We start from the raw sequence: 17,030 nt of genomic DNA on the forward strand, positions 1-17,030 counted from the left end.
AACAGAAGAAGGAAAGAAAGGAAGAAAGGAAGGAAAGGAAGAAAAGGAAGAAAAGGACAGTCCTGGAGAACTTGTGAGCATGGAGGGGAAGGCCCATGGGAGAGGGTTTATGAGACTGGTGGAGACTCTCCCTAGCGGCAATGTCCCATGCTTGATCTCATTTGTTACTCCTCCTTACAGCTGAGGGAACACACTCAGGGAAGTTAGGCAACTGCTGGTGAGTTGGCAGAGCTGGGCCCAGGGCCCTGGAGACTCCAGAGCATTCACACGGTGGCCCCTATTCCTCTGTCCTTTCTACATCTCATCCGCCAGACACCAGCTAGGTGTCCCCTGCATGCCAGCTGCTCTGCTGGGCCCTGGGGAGATGGAGCTGACATGTCTCTCATCAAGGAGTTCACTGCTAGAGGAACATCCAGGGCCTCGGAGCTCAGCCCATCCCACTGCAGGGCCAATGGAATGGGTGCACGCCAGGGGCCTTGGAGCTGGATCTGAAAAGATGGATGGGATTTGGTCAGGAGGGTAGGTAGGATGGGGGAACAGGGGAGGAGGAAGGTAGACAAACTCTTCCATCACCACCACGCCATCTAGGGAAGGGCCTGGATTTGAGGAGAAACAGCAGGTGCCAGAGCACTTAGAGCCAGGAAGCAGGGGTGCAGCAGTGGTAGAGGCGCCCCGGTGCAGGGATCCCTTCAAGGAAGAACGTACTACACGTGCAGTGAGGTGACAGCCTCCAGGCCCTGCCCCAGCTTTCCAGCCAGGGACTGAGTGCGGAGGTGACTCAGGGCTCACCAGCCTCAGGCAGTACGTGTGCAGGAGTGTTTCCGGGAGCTGACCAGGACTTCCTCGAGGCTGTGCTGGAGGCACATGCTCTTTGCGCCCCTCTCCTTGCATGGCCGTCTCCTTTGTGGTCCAAAGCCTTTCCCTGCCGGCTCCTGCCCCATCGCTCACGGGGTACCTGCAATGACCCTCCTGTACTCTCACTTTGTCTCAATCTGCTTCCTAGAGGACCCAAGCAGTATTGGGGTCTCAGGCTTCACCTCAATTCATCCCCACGGGCACTCCTTCACTGTGTGGTGGGCTCAGTCTTCCCACATGGAAATGCTTTGGATTCATCTGGAAGTCAGAGTCTTCTGAAGACCACTGTCTCCTCCCAGCCCTCGGTGGGAGTGCTGGGTCTTAGGTGGACACTTGTGTCTTCGGTGGGGTCTTTGTACCCTTTCCTTGGGACACGTGAATATTTATTTTAACATCTGCTGAAAAAGAAAGTGGTATCTGAGTCTGGAGCAGAAAATCAAGCACAGCGCTGTGATCTGAGAACCAGTAGGTACGGGGGTGTTGGTTTGATGGCGGGAGGACCAGTGATCCCTTGGCGGCTGGCCAGGGAGGCACCCCTGTGGTGGTGCTGATTCAGTCCTTAGGTGAAAAGTGCTTCTCTGGGTAAAAGGTGGGCAGGAGCATCTAAGTCTGAGGTTGCCCCCAGCCAAGATGGAGGTCAAGGAGCAAGAGGCATTGAGGGGCTGCCCCAATGACGTGTCTGCATATCTCTTACAGAAAGGAAGGCAGAGGAAGCCACGGCCACTGGACCCTGGTGAGGGTTCCAAGGACACAGACAGTTCAGCAGGGCGACGGGGCAGCACAGGCAGAAGGCATGGGCGCTGGCGGGGCCGTGCTGAGAGCCCAGGAGTGCCCGTGGCCAAGGTGGTACGGGCAGTAACCAGCCGGCAGAGAGCCAGCCGCCGGGTCCCACCTGCCCCACCCCCGGAGGCCCCAGGCCGCCAGAACCTGAGCGGGGCAGCAGCCGGGGAGGCGCTGGTAGGGGCAGCTGGCTTCCCACCGCATGGAGATACAGGGAGCGTGGAGGGTGCTCCCCAGCCCACAGACAACGGCTTCACCCCAAAGTGCGAGATCATGGGCAAGGATGCATTGTCTGCACTGGCCCGGGCCAGCACCAAGCAGTGCCAGCAGGAGATCGCCAATGTGGTGTGCCTGCACCAGGCTGGGAGCCTCATGCCCAAGGCTGTGCCCCGGCACTGTCAGCTGACTGGTGAGGGACAGGGGTGCTGCAGCCCTTTCCAGGCCGGGGCAGGGAGGTGGCATGGCCCAGATCCTTACCCCCATCTCTCAGAGGAAGAAAGAGCCGAGGGGGCCTCCCTTCCGGCCTAAGTCTTTGCCCGGTGTATTTACTAAGTGGCAGAGGCAGACTGGGGACCCAGGAGCATGGGGGTCCAAGTCTAGGCTTCTTTGGAAGACAGGCAGCCCCTCTTCCCATCTCACCCCCGCCCTGTTCTCTGCCCTCAGGGAAGATGAGCCCCGGCATCCAGTGGGATGAGAGCCGGGCCCAGCAGCCCGTGGCTGGCCCCCCGGTGCGAATCGCTTACATGCTGGTGGTTCATGGCCGCGCCATCCGCCAGCTGAAGCGTCTCCTCAAGGCCGTCTATCACGAGCAGCACTTCTTTTACATCCATGTGGACAAGGTACTGTGGTGGGGAAAGGCCAAGGGGGTCTGGGGTGAGCACAGCAGAGACAGAAGGTTGCAGACAGATGGAGTCTCTGACCTGGCGCAGGTATCTTAGAGAGGGAAACTGAGGCCTGGAACCGGGGCAGCCACACGAGCCAGCTTAGCCGCTTAGGGGCTGGAGCCCTGCCCTGTGCTTTCCCCGTCTTGTGTCCTTTGCACTCTGTCCTGGGGTGGTATTGGGGGTGGCGATAACGCTGGGGGCTGGCTGAGTGTCTCCTCCCCACCAGCGTTCCAACTACCTGCACCGGGAGGTGGCGGAGCTGGCCCAGAGCTATGATAATGTGCAGGTGACACCCTGGCGCATGGTCACCATCTGGGGTGGGGCCAGCCTCCTGAGGATGTACCTGCGGAGCATGCGGGACCTGCTAGAGGTGTCTGGCTGGGCTTGGGACTTCTTCATCAACCTCAGTGCCACCGACTACCCAACCAGGTGTGGGGATTGGGCTCGGAGTCCTCTGGATGGGAGGGGACCCCTGTCTGGGTACCTGGGGTTGGAGGGCTCTGGTGGACCTTCGCCCCCAAGCCTCACTCTGGGATCTGCCCTACTCAGAGATGGGCCCCAGGGCCCCAGCCATGTTTTAGAGGAGGGGTTGGTGTAAGATGACCTGAGAATTGAGCGTGATAGGCAGTGGAGGGGAGGAGGAGGCAGAGGTCTGTACCTGGTGTGCTGAGGAAGGATGGGGTGGTCTTCCTCAGGGGCCTGTGGTACTCACCACCCCAGAGCGTCAGCCAGGGGTAGGGCACGTGGCCAGACAGCTCTCAGGGTGAGAAGAAAAGCCAGGGGACTGAGCAGCTATCTCACATGGCTGGCTGCGCCCACTCCTTCACCAGGACCAACGAGGAGCTGGTGGCATTCCTCTCCAAGAACCGAAACAAGAATTTCCTCAAGTCACATGGCCGGGACAACTCCAGGTGAGAGGATGGAGAAGGAGGCCCTGGCCCCAGTGTCTTGTCCCAGCCCCTCCCACACAGTGGGGCTCGGTGGCCCCAGCCCTGGGTTTCAAAGCCTCCACACCCATCACAGGTTGAGGAGTGTTGGCTGCTGGGCAGTGAAAGAGCTTGGACCCCACCCTGCAGCATCCCCAGCCGTGGCCTCTCTGACCCCCGCAGGTTCATCAAGAAACAGGGCTTGGACCGGCTTTTCCATGAGTGCGACTCGCACATGTGGCGCCTGGGCGAGCGGCAGATCCCGGCGGGCATCGTGGTGGACGGCGGCTCTGACTGGTTCGTGCTGACGCGCAGCTTTGTGGAGTATGTGGTGTACACAGATGACCCGCTTGTGGCCCAGCTACGCCAGTTCTACACATACACACTGCTCCCAGCTGAGGTGGGTGGCCTGGCAGGCGTGAAGGCCCGGGAGGGCGTGGGCTGGGCTGCCTGCAGCTCACCTTGCACCCTCCCTTGCTGCCTGCAGTCCTTCTTCCACACGGTGCTGGAGAACAGCCTGGCCTGTGAGACCCTCGTGGACAACAACCTGCGAGTCACCAACTGGAACCGCAAGCTGGGCTGCAAGTGCCAGTACAAGCACATCGTGGACTGGTGCGGCTGCTCCCCCAACGACTTCAAGCCGCAGGACTTCCTCCGGCTGCAGGTGCTCGCCCGAAGCCCCAAGGCTGCCCCTTGCTAGGTCTTCCCCACTCGGCTTTTCACAGGAGAACGGCAGGGTGGGCCAGTCAGAGAATCTGGGGGGCCTTGGCCTGGAGCAGCCCTCAGAGGCCTGGGGCTACAACAGAAGCAGGAAAAGCCGCAGGAGGCTGAGCCCTAGGCAGTGCTGAGGGGCCAGCCCCACCATGCCCTCTGGGGCCCAGAGCCCTTCACCCGCCTTGCCTCTCCCACTCCAGCAAGTCTCCAGACCCACCTTCTTCGCCCGGAAGTTCGAGTCGACTGTGAACCAGGAGGTACTGGAAATCCTGGACTTCCACCTGTACGGCAGCTACCCCCCAGGCACACCGGCCCTCAAGGCCTACTGGGAGAACACCTACGACGCGGCCGACGGCCCCAGCGGGCTCAGTGATGTCATGCTCACCGCTTACACAGCCTTCGCCCGCCTCAGCCTGCGCCATGCCGCCACCGCTGCGCCCCCACTGGCCACCCCACTCTGCAGGTGAGTCCCCCTTCTGACATACAGCAGGCCCTCGGGGTGCGGTGCCCTAGGGGGAGGCTAACCAGCGAGTGATGTCCCCTGCCCACAACAAGGCCCCGGTCTGAGGCAGGGAAAAATGCAAATGGCCAAAAGAAGGCAACAGCCAGGCTACATGTAGGCGCCACAGCACCCACGTGTGAGATCTGGGAAAGGAAGGGCCTAGGGATGGGACTCCCCAGAACCCCCTCCCTGGGACTCCAGGCCAAGTCAGGTATGCTGATGGCGTCTCCCTTTCTCCCTGCTGGCACCTTAGGTTTGAGCCACGGGGCTTGCCGTCCAGCGTGCACCTGTATTTCTATGACGACCATTTCCAGGGCTACCTGGTGACGCAGGTGGTGCAGCCCTCAGCCCAGGGGCCGGCAGAGACGCTTGAGATGTGGCTGATGCCCCAGGGGTCGCTGAAGCTGTTGGGGCGCAGTGACCAGGCCAGCCGGCTCCAGAGTCTGGAGGTGGGACAGGTTCCCCCCACTTGCTTTCTCCCAACCCCCAGCAAGACTCGGGGTAGTGGGAAGAGAGGGACAGACACCAAGGGAGGGGTAAGGTTCTTTTCCCAATAATGGCAGCCATGGCGGTGCCCCCATATAGATATCCTGTGTCACTCCCCCACCTGTGCACACTGAGGAGCACCTCCTGGTTGGGGCATGCACAGGACATGAAGGGAGCAGGGAAGGAATTTTTAGTTCTACTATGACACAAGCCCAGTCTCCCAGACTACAGAGATTCTCCTAGAGGGGCATGGACATTCGAGTTAGGCTATGAAACTAAGCTTCTGAGTGGCTCCTCATGGTCTCTTTCTTAGAGGCTTTGGCTTCATGTGGAAGTGGTCTCTGGGCAGGGCTTTGAACCTCATCCCTGCCATATTGTCCCCAATTAGGAGGACATATTGTCCCCAATAAGGAGGACTGACCTCCACTGCCTAGCAGTCAGAATGGAAGCCTAGAATGAGTCTCAGAGCTGGGATATAAGATTTCCTAGTCTGACCCCTTCATTTTGCAGATGGGGAAACTGAGGCCCAGAAAGAGACAGTGACTGGCCTGAGATTACACAGTGAGAAGCAGCCTCAGAGGAGAGAGAAGGACCTTTCTCCCACACTCCTGCCCAGCTGCCTCTCTCTCTACAGGTTGGCACTGACTGGGACCCCAAAGAGCGTCTTTTCCGGAACTTTGGGGGGTTACTGGGGCCGCTGGACGAGCCTGTGGCCATGCAGCGCTGGGCCCGGGGCCCCAACCTCACAGCCACAGTGGTCTGGATCGACCCAACCTATGTGGTGGCCACATCTTATGACATCACAGTAGATACGGAGACCGAGGTCACACAGTACAAGCCCCCACTGAGCCGGCCCCTGCGGCCAGGGCCCTGGACTGTTCGACTCCTTCAGTTCTGGGAACCGCTGGGTGAGACCCGCTTCCTTGTGCTGCCCTTGACCTTCAACCGCAAACTACCTCTCAGGAAAGGTAAGGGTGCAGTTCTCAAATGAGGCCCAGAAGCCAGACAGAATAGGACTTGCCAGAGAGGTGACCCTGAGAAGCCAGCTATCAGAGCTGACTCCCATCCCTGGAGTATGGGAAGCATGGAAGGGCTGGGGCCTTGGTCTTCTTTCCTGTAGTATGCAGGGTCCTGTGCTGCAGTGTGGTGGAAAGGGGAGCTTTCTAGTCAGGCAGACTTGGTGTGGAACATAACTCTGATGGTTTCATTGGCCTTTTGTCCTTGGAAGTTACCTGGCCTTCCTGGGCCTCAGTCTCAGCACGTGAACCAGGAACAGTATACCTATCAGGGACCTCCTGGTGCATGTGACACAAATGTACTCAACCTAGCTGAAAAGGGAAGAAGACTGGAAGAATGCAGAGCTCTCCTTCACAGAGCCTAGGAAATGTCTCAGGCCTCACTGTGAACCAGAGGCGTTCTCTCCATCTCTCTGGGACCATCTTGTTCCTCATCCTGTCCTGTCTGTATGCGTTGTCTCAGGCTCTGGCTCCCTATCCATGGCCTCTCAGTGCAACAGACACTGACCAGGAACTTTTAGTCCCCAGGTTCTACATTCTTGGGACAGCAAATCTGATTGGCCATCCCAGTCCACTGTCTGGCCAGGTGGGCAGGCTCATGTGGCTCTCTGCCCACTTGGCTGAGGCTAAGGGAGCAGGCTCTGAACAGAGACACAGGCCGGGCAAATTTCCTGCAAGGGAGGGCCTGATATAAGCAACTTCCCCTGGGAGGTGAGAGGGATGAGCCTCTGGAAGGAAGGTGGCTGGTATGCAGGAGGTGATAATCGGTAGGTGTCTCCTTCCCCCACCACATCCTATCACAAGAAGTGGGTAAGAGGAGGGGTGCCCTAGAGGAGGAGGGGGTGCTGGTGGGGCTGTAGCAAATCCAGGGCAGGCAAGCTGTGTCCCCCGCACACCTGGACCTCCCAGTCAAGAGAAGAATGGTGACAATGCACAGCAGGTGGGGACAGGGGCTGCGCCTCAAGGACAAAGTCAGAGAAGGTGCTGTAAGCCGAGGGGATGAAGCTGGCCAGTGTCTGCGCAGGAAGGGCTGAAGGGCCTGAGTACAGGCTTCTGAGGGCTCCAGGAGCCACCGATGATGGTCAAGAAAGGGTGTGGGACACAAACCAGACTGTTCCCTTCTTTTCTAAAGTGCCTTGAACCCACTCCTTTACTGTATCCTACAGTTGGGAATCTAGGGCTTACTGTCTTGATTTTATAAAACCCAGTTTTACAGGCACAGAAAGTCCCTTGGATTAGCCCAAGGTCACTCAGCAAGCTGTGACTCAGCAAGCTGTGACAGGAACTGGGGTACCCAGACCCAACTCCCAGGTCTGGCCTCCACGGAGTCTGTCGGGTGGGATGTACTTACTGCCTGCTCTGCACCCCTAGATGATGCCAGCTGGCTGCACGCGGGGCCACCCCACAACGAGTACATGGAGCAGAGTTTCCAGGGCCTGAGTAGCATCCTGAACCTGCCTCCGCCAGAGCTTGCAGAGGAGGCCGCCCGGCAACACACACAGCTCACAGGCCCTGCACTTGAGGCCTGGACAGATGGGGAACTGAGCAGCTTTTGGTCCGTGGCCGGACTGTGTGCCATAGGCCCCTCTGCCTGCCCCTCCCTGGAGCCCTGCAGACTGACCAGCTGGAGCTCTCTGTCCCCTGACCCCAAATCAGAGCTGGGGCCTGTCAAAGCAGACGGGCGACTCAGGTAGCAGGGCCCCAGCCAGCACCCGTGGAGGACCTGGGGAGTTGCACCTTACAGACAATGGAGGGCTGTCCCCTCTCACAGGCAAGAACCAGAGGCCCAGGCCACACACCCATTTCAGCCATGGAGAACCCACACAGACGGCAGGGAAGGTGGACAGGAAGTGTGAACTACTGCTGATGTCTTTGCTGGGGATCAGAGGGCTGGCGGGAATGTGAGAAGGGCGCCTGCAGCATTCCACACCCAGCTCTTCCTCGCCTTCCTCTCTAGTTCGTATTTTTTTTAATTTAAAAAGGAACATGGGTGGTGGGGGGAGAAACTGGAACAGAAGATGTGCAATAGGGCTCGGAGCAGCCCCAGGAAGAGGGCCATGTCTGTGGGGACCAGGGGCCTGCTGAGCCCACCTCCTGTTCTGGATGAGGCTGGGCCTCCCTCACTCTCCAGGGCCTCGTCCCCCAGCCTGGGCCTGTGGTGCTGTGGCTGAGTCTCTGCAGGGGTGCAGGTGCCCTGCCAGGCTCTGAGGCCTGAAGAACAGGTGATTTGGGGGCACTGCAGAGCTGGCTCTAGCAGGACAGTTCTCTTGTAGCCAGGGGACCCTGGAGGGGGTGGGGCTGGCTCCAGGGCTTTCCAGCATACCCTGCCCCTGGATGGGAAAGGCAGGGCATCAGGGCCTACTGAGACCAATGCAGAATTTCCCAGGTGCACGCTGGAAGGGCGAGGTTGCACAAGCAGTGTGGAAGAAGACTGTCGAGGCTCTCAGAAGAACCTGGAGTAGCATTGTGCCTGAAGCTCAGCGTGAATTCTGAAATATGCAACAGAAGAAATATATCTCTATCTCTCTACTCTGGGCTCTGTGTTTTTCCTCCTGGGTGTCGGGAAGCTATCACTATTCACTGGGCCTTCTCTAGAAGTCTTAGCTGGTACTTTGGTAGCCTTGAGAAGGTGAAGATCTCATTCACCCAGATTGGGGAGTTTAGAATCCTCCACTCAAAAGGGACTCAAGAACCCATCTAGCCTGGGTGCAGGGTCTCACGCCTGTAATCCCAAACTGGGAGGCTAAGGCAGGAAGATTGCTTCAGGCCAGGAGTTTGGGACCAGCCTGGGCAACATGGTGAGACCTCATCTCTACAAAAAAAAAATTTTTTAATTAGCCAGGTGTGGTGGCGCACACCTGTAGTCCCAGCTACTCAGGAGGCTGAAGCAGGAGGTTGAAGCTGCAGTGAGCCAAGATTGCACCACTGCACTCCAGGCTGGGTGACACAGTGAGACCCTGTATTTAAAAAAAAAAAAAAATCGAATCCAGTTCTTTCTTTTTCTGAGGGATAAACAGGCTCAGAGAGGCTTGAAGACATCTTCATTGCCACCCAGCAGGCTAGGGGACTAGCAGAACTTGAGCTTAGTTTGAGAGCCCTGACCCAGCACTCCCACCCCCATTACCAGGCCAGGCTGCAGCAGATGCTGGCTTCTCTGTCCCTGGTGTTACCAGGGCCCATCCTAGAAGCCTGGCCCTGCCACATGGGACACCTTCAAAAGAGGCAATCCAGCCATGGCCTGGTTATGATTGGAGCTTTTTCCTTTAGGGGCAGGAGCAGCAGCAGCCTAGGTCCCTGGTCACTGTCCTAGGACCCATGTTGAAAAGGGTTGTCCATCCTCCCTCCCTTTCCCAAGCCACCTCTCCCCCTCCCACTCTCCTACCGTCGTCAGCCAGGGCTCAGCATCAGTCCTTCACATCTTACTTAATGTGGGAGCAACAGTGAAGGTTTCTAGACCCCTAAAGTCACCCTATCGGTCAGCCACCCTCACCTCAGCTCAGCTTGGGGAACAAACTCCTGCCGAGGCTGCCACATGTCAAGTTCTCCTAGTTGCCAGGAGGGGGCGCTCCTGACAACCGAGAACAGCATTGGGGTTTTTGTCAGCTGCCATGGTGCTGGCCACACCTGCAGTATCTCAACCTTACAGCTCTCGGAGGGAGGCATTTTTATTATTGTCCTTTAGCAGATCAAAAAACTGAGGCTTAGAGCTGTGAAATGATGAGCCCAAAGTCACAGCTATTAGATGGTGGCAGCAGGCTTCAGAAAGAGGCAGGAAGCCTCCAGAGCCACTCAGTCCCTCCACTCTCCTGCTCGAAAAACAGCCTGGCTGGGCAGGTAAGCAGAAAGGAGCTAACGGTAAGAATTAGAAGGAAAGGGTGCTTAGGCTCAGAGGCTAAGATGATTCATTTTTTTCTGGCTCCTATGTTAGTGAACATCGGAAGCTATACCCTGGTTCTCTAGAATGTTGGGGTTTTTGTTTCCCAATATCAACTCTCAGGTCAATAAAGAGAAAAATTAACAACTAGATTTAGCATATTAGGCACAGGCAGTAAATATTAGAACATTTAGACTCTGCTGCCCAAGAACTCACAAACTAGCCTGTGGGTTTAACATGGGCTATGGGTGTGCTGTGTTAGACCAGAACAAAAGTTTTCAAAGTATTATGATCACTTTTTGTTTTAGAGACAGGGTCTGGCTCTGTTGTCCAGGCACAATGAAGATCATAACTCACTGCAGCCTTGACCTCCTGGCTCAAGCGATCCTCCCAAGTAGCTAAGACCACAGGTGTGCGCCACCATGCCTGGCCTTTTTTTTTTTTTTTTGGTAGAACCAGGGATCTCTCTCCACGTTGCCCAGGCTGGTCTCAAACTCCTGGCCTCAAGCAATCCTCCTGCTCCAACCTCCAAAGCGTTGGGATTACAGGCATCAGCCACTACACCTAGCCTCAAAGTACCATTAAAAAAAACAAACATACAAAAAAAAACTTACATAGATCACTTCTCAGCCTTTTGTCTAAGATCAAGTGTAAAAAGCCTTAGGTAAGACATGCACTTGCTGCATCTTCGTCCTTCTCCATCATATTAGATCAGGTCTTAGTTACCATTATTGTCACCTGCTGTAAACATTTTGAGTTTACATTCAACTCAGTGAGTCACAATCCTGAAAGAGAATTCTGATTTAATGGGTCTCAGGTGGCAACCCACTATGGTATGCTTTTAAAGCTCCTAGGCCTTTCTAACAAGCAGGCAGGCAGAACTAGGGAAGCGTAGCCCCACCCTCACTGCTCTGGCAGGCCTGTCTTGGCTCCACTGAGTTTGAAGCACTGCAGGACCCAGGACCAGGCTCCAGGACTCCTCCTGACAGGTTCAGAGGGCAGGTTTGGGGGTGGAGGCGCTTCTCTCCCATTCTCTCCTGTTCAGGTCACTGAGGCAAGCTTCACTGCTTGAGATCCTGGCAGAGTGTTCTCTACCCACCACCTTTCTGTAGGGTGAGCTCACCCTGGAGGTTTGGGTTTTTTGAGGTTTCTTTGAAATCCTCTCCTGGCTGGGCCCCTGGGGTCAAGATCAGGATTTGGGCCAGGCAGGACACGGAGTGGGGGTGGGGAACGGGCGCAGGCAGGCTGGGCCCCCAGAGCTGCACAATAACTGCTTTGGAGGGAGGAGGAGAGCCTGGGCAGAGAGGCTTTTGTATTTCATGGCCTGGCGTACCCGGTTTCCAGGGCAACCATGGACACCAAGGTTCTGTTAGAGGTGGAAGCCAAGACCAGAGGACAGCCAATTGACATACAGAGCCCAGCTACCTGGGCCAATGGGAAGTGGAGGTGGGCAGTGGGGCTGGGAGGGATCTGAGACTGAGAAGTGCAGAGATCTGGGCGAGTTGGAGTCCCACTGGCTGTCAGGTTCAGCAGAAGCAGGACCTGTTCCCCGCAACTCCTGCTCAGAAGGTTGTAGCAGGACCCTCATAGCTGCCAGGTCTGCAGAGGCAGGAGAGCCTGGAAAGCTGATCACAGATGCACCTGCTCTGAATGGAGTTCCTCCGGACCAGGGTTCCCAGGGAGGGGTGTGGCACCTTGGGGAGGGCCAGTCCTGTGGCCCTGCTGGCTGCCCTCAAGGCCAATGCCCTTTCTTGGCATCCCCTGTCACTGCTTCTCCGTGTGCAGAAATCACCATGGACAACAGCCTCCTAGCCATAGTTGTGGCCACCGGTGAGTACCTGCTGCCATTCTGAGTCCTAAGGGTGGGGCAGAGGCACCCTTGGCCCCTCACCATAGGCAAAGCCCAGATAGCCCAGCTTCTTCCTCTGTAGGGTCACCTCAAGCAACAGCCCTCCCCAGGCAAGACTTGAAATATGCTGTGCATGGCTGGTCCGGTCCCTTCCCTGTGCCAGGTCCTATGATGCCACAGTCTTTGATATGAGAGGGGCTGGGCACCAGGGGCTGTTGAGCTGGGCTCTTGGGTCCTCTCCTGCCTCCTCATATCCACTGTTTCTCAGGGTATTTGCTCCATCCCCTCCCTTTCTCTCTCTGTAAATGTTCTCTTACACACATCACCCACTGGGCTGAAGACAGAGAAGGGACAGGGCTACTCTGCTCCCCCTCACAAATCTGCCCCAAGGACTTGATGCTATAGCAAACAGGGAGCTGCCCGCAGCACAGTTTGCCTTGCTTGTCAAGCTGGTATCAGTCAGCCAGGTCATTCCTACACCAGCTTCTGGAGCGAATTCCAATCTGGTGAGGAGATGGGCCCACGTGTGCTGGGTCCGGGCTGCCCCCTGACGGTGCCTCTTGGGGGAGGGCAGCCTCATCCGCAGTGTTCATCATGGCCATCCTGCTGCTGCTACTGCACCAGCGTGAGCCCCAGTGCTGCCAGGTCCTCTGCACCTGCCACTTCTTCCGGAGTCCCAGCCAACAGGTAAGCACCCTGACCCACCAACCCCTTGCCTTCATGCCCCCCATCCCCAACCCAAATCCTGACAAAAGAGCACCTGTGCTCTGGCCAAGGAGAAACAATTATTCAGCATGGAAAGGGCCTTTGGAATCCCTTCTCTGCAGCCAGCCTGAGTTCCCTCTGAGTCAGGGAGCAGTGTGGAAAGGGTTACTAAGATCCAGGCCCCTCCCTGACCATTGTTAAACCGTGACTCAGTGCAAGGAGCTGCTCCGTGAGACAAGGTCTTTTCCCAGCTCCCAAGGGAAAGTGCAGAGCCACGGCTTCTGTGGGAAGGAGTAAATGGCAACCACGGCACTGTCAGTCCTCTCCCCAGGGACAGGGTGCCATATGGCATCCTGTATAGAAAGGAAACAAAATCTTCTGAGCTGTAGCCCCCCAGGCTCTGACACCATCCCCCCACTCTGGGCACCAGGCAGGAAGGGTAGGGACAGGAAGAGGTTTTCTCTGACTCTCCTGCCAAAGGTCATCAGAGCTGGCTACAAGACAGTGACAGAATGAGCTAGTGCCCAGAAAGGAGTGGAACCTCTACACCCCAGTGCATTTCAGAAATGCTCAAGGTCTGAGCTTTGTGCCTTGGCCCCGGTGGACAGGATTAAGGGGATGGAGAAAGGGGCATGGAGGAAAAGAAAGGGTTTGGAATCTGCTGTCTTGCACACTGACCATGAGCTTCACCCTGAGTTGTGCTTCATGATCCCAGGACTGCCCGCCTCCCTACTTCAGCACCATGGGACATCACGCTGAGGTCCAGCCAGTGGAAAGGAGCCAAGAGTTCCAGGGGATACAGGTGAGGGAGGAGCCCTGGGCCTGCCACCCAGGATGGGGGAAGAAGTATGTGCTGGGGTTCTGAAGCCAGGCAAGGGACCTAGTGTGGTTGAGGGGACTAAGAAGAATGCAGGGGAGGGAAGGATGGGATGAAGACTGGAGAGGCTTCTTGGAGGAAAGGGAGGAGTGTAATGCGCCTGAACTTGAGCTTGCTCTGGGGAAGAGGATCCAGACCGAAGCTGGGTAACACTGGTGCATGCCTCCCTGGCTCCCTTGACTTTTCTTGGTCATAGGGCCACGCCCACAGGGGTGAGGTATTCTGTGTGGGGCTGCCCAGGAGCCACCAGCTGCCCCTGTGGCAGCCAGCTCGTCTGCCCAGCTATGAGAGTGTTCGAAAGAAGGACCGGCAGCAGCATATTCACCAGCTGATTGCACAGCACTTCGGGCTCTGGGCCTGCAGAGAGGTGAATGTCCAGCCTTCTCAGCCCTGGAGTGCCCTGGGTGAACTGAGCTTTTCACTTACTGCATTTTAACACACAATACCCAATTAGAGGCCCTGGGGTCAAGAAAAGGGCCGATAGTGGAGAACCCAGGGATATGGCTGGAGGCCCCAGTTCACCTTTGTGTAGATGGTACAGGCCCCAGCCCTGGGAGGCCTAACGAGAGGGGTTTCCATGGAGCCAACATCTCCAGCACCCACTGGGAGATGCAGAAAGCAACAGTCCAAAGAAAGGGTGTTGCATATATGCGGGGAGGGCAAGCAAGTGGCTAATGCCTTTGCTCTCCCATCTCTCCAGCTGCCACCAAGCTATGAGGAAGCCATAAGGTCACTGCCTGCACCAGCGCTCCGCTGTGGCTCTACTTGGCCATCCCAGGAAGCAGCCACCTGCCCTGCTCAGAGAAGCACCACAGTGTAGGAGGGAGCAACCACCTCTGTCCTGCTCTTGCCCTTTCTCCAGGGGACTGGAAGGGAGAGCACTGAGCCTGTGGAGACAGCCCTCATCGATCTCCCCTGCCTAAAGACTACCCCAGCTGGGCGTTAGTACACGATGTCCCCACACAGGGTGCCAAAGTAAACCCCACAAATCCCAGGTCTCCTCTGCCAAGGATCTGCAGGAGGTGGGGAATCCAGGGTCATGTCCTGGGAAAACAAGATGACATGTTCAAGACAGACCTCCAGAACTGGGAGGCTTCTCTGACCTCCAGCCCTGGAGTGTCTGCCTTCAGGGCAGAATCGAGTCCCTGAAAGGAAGCCACTGGACCCACAAGCCCCTCTCTGGGGCTGTAGCCAATACCACCTACCTCCAACAGCCAGGAATGACCATCTAAAAACTTGATTTTCTTCCTGGCCCTCCACTCAAAGCCAAGCCTCTAAAGGTCTTGGCTGGGATGACAATGAAGGCCTGGCCCCAGCCCACTCTAAGCCCTCACCAAGTATTCCTGAAGCCAGATTCTTTATCGTTTGAGATAAACCAAGAACTAGAAAAGAACGTGGGCTTGGTAAGCCTAGCTCTTCAGGTAAGCGGGAAGAAGCCATTTGTTACCTACTCTGTCCTGCCACTGGAAGGACCTTGGTAGTCCAGGGCAGATGAGGCCTGACTGAGCCTCTCAGAAGCATCTCCTGCTATCCCACAAGCTCTCTCTCTGCCCTGGACCTGGAGAGGCAGAGTCTTCCCTGTGGCCACCTCTGGGGTTGCAGCCCCAACTCCCTTTGCATGTGGCTACAGCAGAAGAACTTGACTGTGTAGCTTCCTTTACTGGCTGCCTCCACCCCTCTTCCCAGGGCCAGCCCCTGGTCTTTTCTGGGATCTAGGAGGGGAAGCAGCAATGACACCCTCAAGCACAAGCTCCCCTCCTTCCCCACTGGAGGACTGTGCCAAAGCAAGCCCCCTCCTGCAAAGTGCCCCCTTCTAATTTCCTCACTCAGATATGCGCTTTCCTGCTTTGAGGCTCCCCACTGGTGTACACTAGAGAACCCGGGTAAGGACCAACACCAGGCAGTTCCATCTAGGTGTGTCCCTGAATAGCATACGTTCATGACTCTGGTTCACTTTATTTTTGGTCTCAGGTCAGGTCTCCCAAAGGGTTTCCCAGCAGTCACTTCAGAGTCTCCTGCAGAGTCACCATCAAGCAGACATCTTCCTCGGGAGGCTGTGTCATTGTCCCAATCCTTGACTTCTGGTAACACCATCTCCTGTCACCTGGGCTCCGGTCTCTGTCCAATGACCTCAAACAGGACTTCAAAGCATAGCTACCAGTTTGAAGGTGCCCTCAGGCTTGGTAGGAACCACGTGGACAAAAGTCTTGTAGAGCACAGCACCCTTGGGCAGCCTGGTGATGAGATCCATAGCCTCCATGTTTCTGGGATGAGGCACGTAGACCTCCTTAGTGTAGTGGACTATCCCCTCTTCCAGGGCATATAGACATTTATTCTTCCCAAGACCCACCTGCAACACACAGAGCTGGTCAGCTGGTCAGCAAGGTGGTCTGTCCCAGGGTTTTGGGACATAGTTCTCACACAGAGTCAAGCCCTGGGGCCAAAGAGAGGGATCAGAGAGCTCCATCTCAGGTTCCCTTTCCCACTGGCTGGCACTTTCACACCTTCTGCTTCTTTACTGACTCATAACAAAGGAGGGAAAAGAAAGCTCCAACAGCCAACACGGGTCACTGCTCAGTCCCAGGGGAGCTGTCACCTGGAGCCACGTCTATGCAGCTGGTCAGAAGCCACACTGGACAAATCCTAAAACCCAGGAAGATGCCCTAAATCTTCATTTAGACTTAAAAAACACTAGAACTGTCATATTAAAACAGTAGTTTGATGTAAATTTTCATCTAGATAGTGATCTATCAAGTTTAGGCTCTATGGAAAATACAGACCAAAGCTATATATGGTTAATGCATATGCTAATAATCATACTATTCCATCAGCTAATTCCCATGCAATGAAGTCATTTAATCCTCACCTTGTGAAAGAGGTACTATTTTCAACATCATTTTTCAGATGAGAAATATGAAGCAGAGAAGTTAAACTGTGTTGTATATACAGTTTTTAACTATATCTTTTAGCTTTTCCTTTAGAACTTCAGGCTGGATGTATAGCAAATTTTACCCAGGTAGTCCAGCACTACTGTCTGTCTCTCTGATTAAAAGAATGGGCTCTGGAGCCAGAATGCCTGGTTCAAATCCCAGCACTGCCACTTACTCCTGTGTGGTCTTAGGTAAGTTACTTCACTGTGCCTTTATTGTTTCATATGTCAAATAGGGATAATATTAATTACTTTACAGGGTCATTTTGAGGATTAGTGGTCAACAATCATAAAGGGCTTAGAATAGTGTCTAGTTCAAAATATGTTAGCTTTGTTGTTGACATAGCTACAAATCTAATGTCTTAAGTTTTAAAAGGCAAAGCTACTACATCTATAATCGATTCACATATATAAATTAGCATCTTTGAAATAAATACAGGTTATTGTCCGACTTTTTGTACCTACTAATGTTATCCGAAAAGGAGCAGGGGAGGGGAAACTGTTTACAAAAGAAACTAATAAGGGCCGGGCACGGTGGCTCAAGCCTGTAATCCCAGCACTTTGGGAGGCCGAGGCGGGTGGATCACGAGGTCAAGAGATCGAGACCATCCTGGTCAACATGGTGAAACCCCG

At 55.6% G+C, this 17,030-nt stretch overlaps 3 protein-coding genes across 6 annotated transcripts in view; 2 read left to right on the top strand and 1 right to left on the bottom strand.

The window, feature by feature from the left end:
- XYLT2 (xylosyltransferase 2) overlaps positions 1-8,692 on the top strand; it is a 14,852-nt gene extending 6,160 nt beyond the window's left edge. The window contains exons 2-11 of one of the 2 annotated variants that reach the window (XM_017540123.1): positions 1,552-2,044; positions 2,299-2,474; positions 2,746-2,948; positions 3,350-3,430; positions 3,629-3,845; positions 3,933-4,109; positions 4,360-4,622; positions 4,915-5,110; positions 5,782-6,115; positions 7,535-8,692. In XM_017540123.1, coding sequence (XP_017395612.1) covers positions 1,552-2,044; positions 2,299-2,474; positions 2,746-2,948; positions 3,350-3,430; positions 3,629-3,845; positions 3,933-4,109; positions 4,360-4,622; positions 4,915-5,110; positions 5,782-6,115; positions 7,535-7,857 — 2,463 coding nt within the window. In that variant the 3' untranslated portion in view covers positions 7,858-8,692. The remainder of the gene's footprint in view (positions 1-1,551; positions 2,045-2,298; positions 2,475-2,745; positions 2,949-3,349; positions 3,431-3,628; positions 3,846-3,932; positions 4,110-4,359; positions 4,623-4,914; positions 5,111-5,781; positions 6,116-7,534) is intronic. The other variant, XM_017540124.2, reaches the window with a different exon arrangement.
- Positions 8,693-10,617: 1,925 nt separating this feature from the next.
- Positions 10,618-15,364, top strand: LOC108312298. Of its 2 annotated transcripts, XR_005202086.1 has the most exons (6): positions 10,618-11,867; positions 12,461-12,573; positions 13,307-13,393; positions 13,665-13,835; positions 14,169-14,413; positions 15,299-15,364. XR_005202086.1 is itself a non-coding variant. In XM_017540127.2 (5 exons), exons 1-5 carry the CDS (start codon positions 11,471-11,473, stop codon positions 14,286-14,288), a joined length of 888 nt encoding a protein of 295 aa, XP_017395616.1. In that variant the 5' UTR covers positions 10,618-11,470; the 3' UTR covers positions 14,289-14,861. The 2 variants fall into 2 exon arrangements, 1 of the variants encoding a protein (XP_017395616.1); XM_017540127.2 differs by lacking the exon at positions 15,299-15,364 and having other exon boundaries at positions 14,169-14,861.
- Positions 15,365-15,385: 21 nt separating this feature from the next.
- The window catches only part of MRPL27 (mitochondrial ribosomal protein L27), a 5,765-nt gene continuing 4,120 nt past the window's right edge, over positions 15,386-17,030 (bottom strand). For both annotated transcript variants that reach the window (XM_017540128.2, XM_017540129.2), the window contains exon 4: positions 15,386-15,818. In XM_017540128.2, the coding sequence (XP_017395617.1) occupies positions 15,612-15,818 (207 nt within the window). In that variant the 3' untranslated portion in view covers positions 15,386-15,611. The remainder of the gene's footprint in view (positions 15,819-17,030) is intronic.

Source organism: Cebus imitator, unplaced genomic scaffold (genome assembly GCF_001604975.1).
Source record: "Cebus imitator isolate Cc_AM_T3 unplaced genomic scaffold, Cebus_imitator-1.0 Scaffold123, whole genome shotgun sequence".
NCBI classification, from domain to species: domain Eukaryota; kingdom Metazoa; phylum Chordata; class Mammalia; order Primates; family Cebidae; genus Cebus; species Cebus imitator.

Excerpts from the sequence above, each read along its gene's own strand:
- LOC108312298 (XM_017540127.2), top strand. The coding sequence starts at position 11,471 with ATGGGAAGTGGAGGTGGGCAGTGGGGCTGGGAGGGATCTGAGACTGAG. Across the intron at positions 11,868-12,460 it reads AGCCATAGTTGTGGCCACCG|CCTCATCCGCAGTGTTCATC; the intron begins GTGAGTACCTGC and ends GGGGGAGGGCAG. Across the intron at positions 12,574-13,306 it reads TCCGGAGTCCCAGCCAACAG|GACTGCCCGCCTCCCTACTT; the intron begins GTAAGCACCCTG and ends TCATGATCCCAG.